The sequence below is a fragment of the Heloderma suspectum genome, chromosome 1, assembly GCF_057233095.1.
Source record: "Heloderma suspectum isolate Gila_16-S chromosome 1, 16-S_ref, whole genome shotgun sequence".
Lineage (NCBI taxonomy): Eukaryota > Metazoa > Chordata > Lepidosauria > Squamata > Helodermatidae > Heloderma > Heloderma suspectum.
Window position 1 is genome coordinate 211226876 of NC_139458.1, and position 8668 is coordinate 211235543.

The 8668-nt window shown below is 42.6% G+C and overlaps 1 protein-coding gene across 1 annotated transcript; it reads left to right on the top strand.

Annotated features, from left to right (window-relative positions):
• The first annotated feature begins 875 nt into the window (after positions 1-875).
• CTLA4 (cytotoxic T-lymphocyte associated protein 4) lies at positions 876-8265 on the top strand. The gene is made up of 4 exons (XM_084829999.1): positions 876-1166; positions 2178-2525; positions 4985-5106; positions 6978-8265. The coding sequence occupies exons 1-4, from the start codon at positions 1109-1111 to the stop codon at positions 7032-7034; spliced, it is 585 nt and encodes a 194-aa protein (XP_084686125.1). The 5' UTR covers positions 876-1108; the 3' UTR covers positions 7035-8265.
• The last annotated feature ends 403 nt before the right edge of the window (positions 8266-8668 follow it).

Genomic DNA, 8668 nt, shown 5'->3' on the forward strand with positions numbered 1-8668 from the left:
AAACAATGTCCTACAAGCACACTCCTCTCTGCTCTAGAGAAGGCCAACTGTTCAGAACGTTGCCTGTTCTGCTCTAACACTAGTTCTGATTGGCTCTAACAAGTCTCATAAGATCTGAACAATAGATATATTGATACAGGGGAATAGGTTCCCATGCATATCTTCAAGCATAATCTCAGCCTCATGTTTTTCCCTTATGGCAACTTGTTTATTTTATTTATTCATAATATTGTTTATTTTATTTTATTTTATTTATTCTTAATATTTATATATTGCTTAATATAATAAAATCTCCAAGCGGTAACGTGTTGCAGCCTTGGCTGTGTGCTCCTACTGCCCCCTGGACCTGAAAGTGTATGTTTCTCCTTCCATGCCTCGGCCCTCAGCGTGAATGTAGCTTGCACCAATGGTAGGGTGCATTTAATATCCAAAATTATGTTAGTGCTGGTGCCTAAATAATGTAGGCCTGCTGAATAAACATTTCTCATTGTGTTCATTAAAATTAGATCTAAGCACAGAAAACACATGAGTACAGGGAACTGTAACAATTATTTAGACAGAAGTGACGGGTGTGGTGGGCGCAGTTTGACTATCATTACATTATTAACATATAAAATACAGACTGCCTTTTTTCCACAATGGAAAACACATGAAGAGCTGAAGGAAATGAACTAACGCTGACACTATTGGTATTGGACAATCTCCTGCCATATTCTATAGTCTTCTGATTAAGATATGTTTCAAACTGACTAATTTTTCTCTTTGATGAATGGCTGTTTCGCTCATTGCTGCACTTGAGGTTAACTGTGCACGTCCTGAGCCAACCCACGACTTCCGTTCACATAAAACCATAACAAAGCCTTGATTACCTTTTCAGGTATGCTGTCAATCTCTCTCTCGCGCTCTGTCCATCTCACTCACTCTCACATTCTCTCACACACACAATCTGTGTGGGTCGCAAGATTCTGTTTCACACCAAGATCCTATATCCTGAAAAAGGACCCACCTGCTATCCCGCAGTTCTAAATATAAATCTGGTTTGTTTCCAGTTTGCCTTGGACTAAAAAAAACATTGTGCATTTACATCGATCCAACATCTAACTGAGAGATGATTCCACTTTTCATCACCCTTGTCTTTTCGAGCACAGTGGCTGGCTTCAGCAAAGGTAGGTAGGTAAGGAAGGTGGAAGGTTGACAGGTTTCTCCCATGCAGAAGAGTAATCCAGAAGAGTCATGAGAAGTACATTGTCAGCTGAGGCTGTTGCTATTTGCATCACCTATGTTCATGGTGCTTTACAAAGAATGAGAGGACAGGTCCGCATCCTGAGGAGCTTATGATCTATTATTATTATTATTATTATTATTATTATTATTATTATTATTATTAATATAATTTAATTTCTTTAAAGCATTTTTTTACCCTGCTCTTCAGCCAAAAGAAGTCCCAGCATGACTTACAAAGATCAGAAGTAAGACAGTCCCTCTCTGCAGGCTTACAATCTAGAAGACACAACACAAAAGGAAAAGGGCTTGGGAGGGAGGAGGAAAAAAGCAAACTCAGGTACTAGATTCTTAGTTACAAAGTTTAGCAGGTCATGGAGCTGGAACTAAGAACAAAGGAAGGGTCTCAGCAGTGGCAGGTGGTAGCAGGAAGGAGAGGGTCTCTCATCTGAAGCTGTATGCAGTCAAGGTGGACACTGCTTGACTGCTACAATCTACCAAATAGACACAAGGGAGACAACAGAGGAAGGGGATGGAAAACTATGAATTTTATAGGTTTTCCGCATCAAGGATCTCTGCTAAAAAGATACGTATGTTTCTGTAGATAGTCAAATATCAATTCAAGTCAGTTTGTGGGATATCATTTAGCTTTGATATGTTTGTGGGACTTCATCTCTCTGCTGCTATCATTTTTATGAAGTCACTGTAACTGAGCAACTGATAGGAAGGTAATTGCAAATAAAAGTAAATAAAATAATTATGCTTAAAAAAATCCTCCATGAAGCTTAGAATTTCTGATAGAACTGATGCACACATGTTGAAAATATACCTGGTTTTACTTGAAAAAAAATCAAGTAACTGAAGGACTCCCAACTTCTTTTTTGGTGGCTAAGGCATATTTCTCTTGGACATGTCTATTTATCTCGTTGCTCTGTTTGTTTGTTTGTTCACTATAGTGATGGAAATGACCCAGCCAGCATTCATAGTGGCAAAAAAGCAAGAGGCTGCCCACTTCGTGTGTGAGTATAACAATGCCGAAGATGCCATGGATCTCAGAATAACGTTGCTTAAACAGATCGGCAACGAGTCCATCAAGATCTGTGCTTCTTCCTTTACTACTGAGTATGAGTCATTCAGCACGAAGGATGGCCAGTGCCGAGTCGATCCTGGTCACAAGAGTGTCAATGTTACACTTTGGGGTCTGCAGTTGAGTGATGCTGGTCTGTACATTTGCAGAATGGAACGGATCTTCCCTCCGCCCTACTACCCAGTCAACGGAAAGGGGACTGAGCTCTATGTCATCGGTGAGTAAAGAAGTCTTAGAAGTGGTTTCAGGTATTTTTCTAACAGGAACCCACAAGTGAAACAGACTGGGTTCAGATGAACACAGGGGGAAAAGAAGCCACAGTGATTTCTTTTCTCGCCCCACTGGTGCCGCTCGTGCAACCACCATTTGCCTAATTACCTGCGATGTGGCATGGGTTATTGTGTCGTCTGAACCTGGCGAGGTGCATGGTGGGGGTGCCTTCTAAACCACCCCACAACCCATGGCTTGTTGTAGAGGTTGTGGAGTGGTTTAGAAGCCACTCCCACCATGTACCTTGCCAGGTCCAGATGACAAGATAACCCGCGCCGTGGCTATTTAGGCAAATGGCGGTTGCGCAAGCAGCCCGTGTTGGTCTGGGAAAAGAAGCCATGGTGGCTTCTTTCCCCCATGATTGTCTGAACCTGGCCATTGTGTGTTTGAGGCTTATCTGCATAAGCCTGCAGACCCCAAATCATCCCCTTGCACAGTGCAATCGTATGTATGCTTACTCAGAAGTCCCAGTGAGGTCAATGGGATTTACTCCAAGGCGAGTGAGTTTGGGATTACAGCCATAAATCCTGGCACCATATTGTCCCCAAGATTCAGGGCCACAAAGTACAACTAATCAGGATCTTACAACCTGATCTATCATTTGAGAATTTGGACAATCATCAGTATCTACCAGTCCAGGTAGATGAGGGGTGGGAGGACCTGTTTCATCCTGAGGGCTACGTTCCATTGCGGGTAACCTTCCATAGGCCTCATGCCAGCAAGGGGAGGAGGGGGAGGCAAAGCCACACATCCCACCCCACTCACACTCCCCTATTCACACACACACACACACACACACACCATGCAACAATTAGGCTTGAAAAACGCCTCCCATTGGATGGGAAGGTTAACCCTTCCCTTCTCAGCTGCAATCCCCACCTGCCACCCCCTGCTGCAATTAGGTTTCAAAATCTACCTTGTGCTGCAATTAGGTTTGGAAAAGCCTCTAGTTTTCAGGGATTTCAGGGGGGTCACAGCACATGGGGCGGGAAGGGTTAACCTTTCTGCCCCCAGCTGTCACCTACCCTCAAATCACCCTCTGCACTGCAGTTAGGAGGCTTTTTTCAAAGCTAATTACTGGGGTGTGTGGGGAGGTGAGAGCTGGTTGGGGAGACCACACGGGCTGCCAGTCCCCCCCCCCCATGCTAGACTATTGAGTAAAGAAGGGAAGAATATGTGATTATTTCACTTACATGGACTTTGATTTAGGTACCATGAAATACCAGGAGTACTGATCAGAGGTATTCCTTCCACCATCCTCCAGAACACACAATCTCCATGATCTTTTGTAGGTTTTAATAGTAACTTAGGGCAAAGCCACTGTATATACTTGTGTCAAAAAGGGCACAGTCTTACGCATGTTTAGACAGAAAAATGTCCTACAATTCCCAGCGTGTGTCAGCCAGCATGCTTGCCTGGAGGGACACGAGGAGTTATAGGACTTTTTCTGACTAAATATGCAGAGGATTGCACTCTAAGTGTGTCTCCATATAGTATCAGTCAGGTCCTGCAGTTGCTTCCAGTGTTTCACCTGGGAATTGAGTTTTTAAAAAATAGGGAGGAGGGGGAGGGATGTGGGGTGAGACCCTTCATTCTTGGCAAACATAAGTGGAGGCTGGATGGTCAGATAATTTAAGGACAGTGAGTATATGGAATTTCCTGACTGCTTCCCAAACCAAATTGTTATTGAGGTCAATGAGACTTCTGACTAGATACAGAATGCAAAATATGGGTAGGCCATACGGTTACTATGACTTTTTGAACTGCTGCTGTAGCTGTGCCTTGAAGAGCAGCATGGCTTGCAGCAGTTCACTGTGATAATGTCCATCTCTGGTCTTTCACCCCTAAAAGCCAAATTGTGGAAACTTCCAAGTATCCCTGATGCTAGCGCTTAGCTCAACCCTCCCTGCTAGCTGTAGATCTTTGGCATCATAGAGAAGATCATAAATGTTAACCAAGCAAGGGAAGTATAATTTAAAAACAACAACAACACCTGGTGAACGTTCATTATATATTGGAAGACTGGACAAATATGGCTTTGTGGAGGTGAAACAATCTTTGGCATCCTTTGATATGTATTCAAATGTGAAATATCTTTTTGTTTCTCATTCTGGTTAGCTATGTTCTTGTTTTTAACTTTTTCTGATTAAACACTGTAAAGTATTTTTTTAAAGAGAAGTTGGCTACCTTAGTGCCACTTCCTAAAAAATTGTTCAGAGCATCATTTCCCTAACAAAGCATGCCCTCAAAAACTAGGAACTGCCTTGCCTTCCTTGAATTCCCTATAATATTTTTTCTGCTGCGGCTATGGCGGATATGATGCTCTGATGACTTGGAAAACTGGAGGAAAAAAACTAAGGCTTGTTATGTCATCCTTAAAATAATTTCGGGAAAAATGTATTTCAGACACAGATCCATGTCCAGAACAATGTCCAGGCATACATCTGTATCTTTGGATGATAATAAGTGTACTTTCCGGATTGCTTGCCTACAGCATTTTACTCACAACCTATGTTATGAGAAAAGTGGTAAGTACTGTAGTTCTAACACTGTGCATGGGCATATGGGAATAAAACAAGAGAAATCAAAGATTTCATGAGCGTGGCATCTTACAGACTGTGAAAAACCTCATTGTATCTCTAGTTCCTGAAGAAATGTAGGCAGAGCAATCCTATGGAGGTTGGGTGGGGAAAGTTTGGGCCAGAGAAACAGCCACATCCAGGCCTTGCCAGGCTTGTGTCGGCTAGGGTGGAAGGCGGGGTAGGGGTCAGCTTCTCCCTCCTTTTTCACTACGCCAGCTCCAGGAAGGCAGGGTTTGTTTCCAGGGGGGGGGCATGCTGGGGGAATGAAGGTACTGGAACCTGTAGATCTAAGGCCTCCTTCGATCTGCTCCCAGCAGGCCCCTTTCTTCTCCTTACCACCAGAGTTCCCATGGTGGAGGGCAGTGGCAGCAGAAGATTCCACCACCACAGTGAGATGGCCTCTGGTAGTGGACCTCCTCCTGCTGCTGGTGGAGAGGGAGGACTGCAATATCCTATGGCCCTTGAGCTTCCCTCCCTGGGACCATAGAATTGCTTCCTATAATTCCTAAATAGATTTGTGAATGTATTATAATTAATGATTGGTGAACTCCACCTGCCTCAGGTTGGACCTGAAACTGGCAAAATAAGCTGCTTACTCAAAAAAATCAGGGGGGAAAGCCACTCCCCACCCCACCCCACCCCATGCCCAGTTCTGACTTTGTACGCTGTTGTGCACCTGATGATGTCTTCAGGAGTGTGACATGGTCCAAACTAGGACTGGGCATTTGACCAGTAAAAAAAGATTAATCGCTCAAATTTTGGTCAAATATTGACAAATAATGGTCAAGTAGTCTTGAAGCATTACATTTATTAGAGAAATCAAGAAATTAGAAAGAAAAAGAAAGAAAGAAAGAAAGAAAGAAAGAAAGAAAGAAAGAAAGAAAAGTTAGAGAGCAATCCATAGGAGCCCTTTGTCTATCCTATGCCCTGCTGGCAAGGATCAGGCAGAGCAAGAGGAGGATGGAGGTGATTTTGCCTCCCGCTCCTCTTTAAAAATAACAATTTCCTCTAGCCAGGCCTTTGAGCCTGTCTAACAGACCTACCTTGTTGTGGGCAGGAACAATGAAGGAGAGGCTTCAGGATCCTATGGGTCCTGGCCTTTTCTCTCTCCTCCCCAGCCACCGGAACACTGCGCTTTTGGCATTTCTGCGGCAAGTGCAAGGGGGGCAGGAATGGCTCAATGTCAGGTTCCCTATCCCAAAGTTGTAGGAGTGTCTACAGCCTCATGAGGGGGAATCCAATATATCCTTTGGTCCCTGGGACACTCCGCAAGAGACCATAGGATTGCTCCGCCGCTCATCAAGAGGTTTCATTACTAGTTGCGTATTAATTACAAAAACAAACAATTCATTAATTATATTGAGTGGTTATAGCTTTTCACAATATTGTATAGGGCTTATGAATATCAACAATTCATCGGAAGGTTCCCCTCTTTGGATTTTACTGTGGTCAGCCTCCATTACATTAAAAATAATAATTAAAGGAAAATAACAGCAATTGTTTTTTAAAGGCAGGTGTGCTCATGCAGGAACTATGGCGTTTTTCTCAAGCACATTCAGCTTCATGGTATATTTGACAATATTTGACTGCAGTGACTGGGATGCCAAGTGCATTCCAAATGCCTCCCTCACTGCGTAATGTTGCTGAGCATTGCAAAAATGACAAGTTCATATTCGGTGACAAGTAATTACAAACTTCAGTTAATTAACTGAATTAATTAAGATAAACAGGGATTAGAAAGGTAACGCATATATGGGAATATAGAACATCTTTTTCTTGCAGTGCCAGGTTATTTTTATTTTTATTTTGTTTTACAGATACGAAAGCGCACCTATTATACCTCCGGGGTCTATGAGAAATTTATATCAATGTAATCAGGAACACAAAGAAACTGCAATGGAAAAAGAAATGATGCTGACTTCTATGAAGTGTCTACAGAAAAAAATAATTTCCTAGTAGATAGGAATGTAATTGTAACTTCCAGATTGGATCACAAAGGAGGAGGAGGAGGAGGCAATGCATTAACATAAGAATACTAAATTTATATCACAAAGCTTTTTAGGTGTTTAGTTGCTTTTTAGTCCTTAGGAATGAGCCACATCACTCCACAGCGTGAACCCAAGTGCATTTCTTCCTTGTGAAATCCTCCCACAAGTTCCTTAATAATGGAAAGAGCGCTTTATTGAAGGCCAGATTATACCATCAGCAGAATCAACTGGTAATGCTTTTCCTGGACTGTAGCACTTCAGGCTGCATTTGGTTACACCCTTGCTTACCTTTTTCACGTGCTGCTTGCCACTTGGCGGCGGCTACCTCTTTCTCTAATATGCAGCTTTGGCATGATTTGTTTTTTAAGCTGGCTTCTTCCAGAAGCAGTACGGCCGATCAGTTCTAGCTATATGACAGTGTCACAATGCCAAATCAGAGTAAGGGCAAGAAGAACTGCCTGCACTCCAGAGAAGCTTCGCGATGATGCCATATAGCCCAAGGCATAGTCTGAAGGCACATGAGGCAGCCACCTTGCTGAAGCTAAGCAGGTTTGGAACTGGTCAGTGCCTGGAGGGAAGGCCACCTGGGAACCACATGTAGCCACCTTCAGTTCCATGACAGAAGAAAGGTGGGATATAAATGTAATAACATAAATAAATAAATAGATAGATAGATAGATAGATAGCCAATCAGATTTGACCATGTGATGATATCATGAAACTACATCAGAATAAAGGAAATGCTTTTGTTCTTACTCCAAAACTGGCAAATATTTTTGCCCCTTTTTGCAGCCCTCTCAATCACAAAATGGGAGTGCATTTAGCAGGGGGAAATGTATTCTTAACTTGTGCCTCCCATTTTGGGTTATCCCTAGTTTTGCATTCCAGCGTTGGATTTAGGGACCACATCTTTTGTTTTCTGCTTCAAAGGGTCACTCCCATTCTCTGCCCACCATGGTAGTACTCAAAGTCTACCCTTCTGATTCTCTCCATCCACCCAAATACCTACCACCTATTATGTGGACCTTCTATGCCTCATCCCTTGCCTTGATCCCATCTTCCTTTGCCGTTATCTTTTTAAGAATGCTTTGTAAATAAAAGTGGAAGTATGAAATGCATCTCAACTGGTCTTTTCTGTGTACATATTCTAACTAGTGATTTTTTTTTAAAATGTCAGTAAGGAAGTAACTCATTACACTTCAGTGAATCTACAGATAACAGTAATAAGTCTCCAAACTACTCAAACATTTTGGCATACTGCATATGTAAAACACAAACACTTTTGGTTGGAGCCAGACTGAAGTTATGCTTTAGTCCCATTGAAATGAGTAGGACTTCGATGCAAGTCATGACTCACTTGCCCCATTAATTTCAATGGGACTAAAGCATGACTAACTTAATCTGGATCCCTAACCCTATATAATTTTTAATCAGGAGCAAGGCCCAATCTCTAGATTCTTGAACACGCAGCTCACTTCGGCGTATGGCATGCAGTGCAGCTCTGGCTGTTTCTAACAAGG

Excerpts from the sequence above, each read along its gene's own strand:
- CTLA4 (XM_084829999.1), top strand. The coding sequence starts at position 1,109 with ATGATTCCACTTTTCATCACCCTTGTCTTTTCGAGCACAGTGGCTGGC. Across the intron at positions 1,167-2,177 it reads AGTGGCTGGCTTCAGCAAAG|TGATGGAAATGACCCAGCCA; the intron begins GTAGGTAGGTAA and ends TGTTCACTATAG. Across the intron at positions 2,526-4,984 it reads GACTGAGCTCTATGTCATCG|ACACAGATCCATGTCCAGAA; the intron begins GTGAGTAAAGAA and ends AATGTATTTCAG.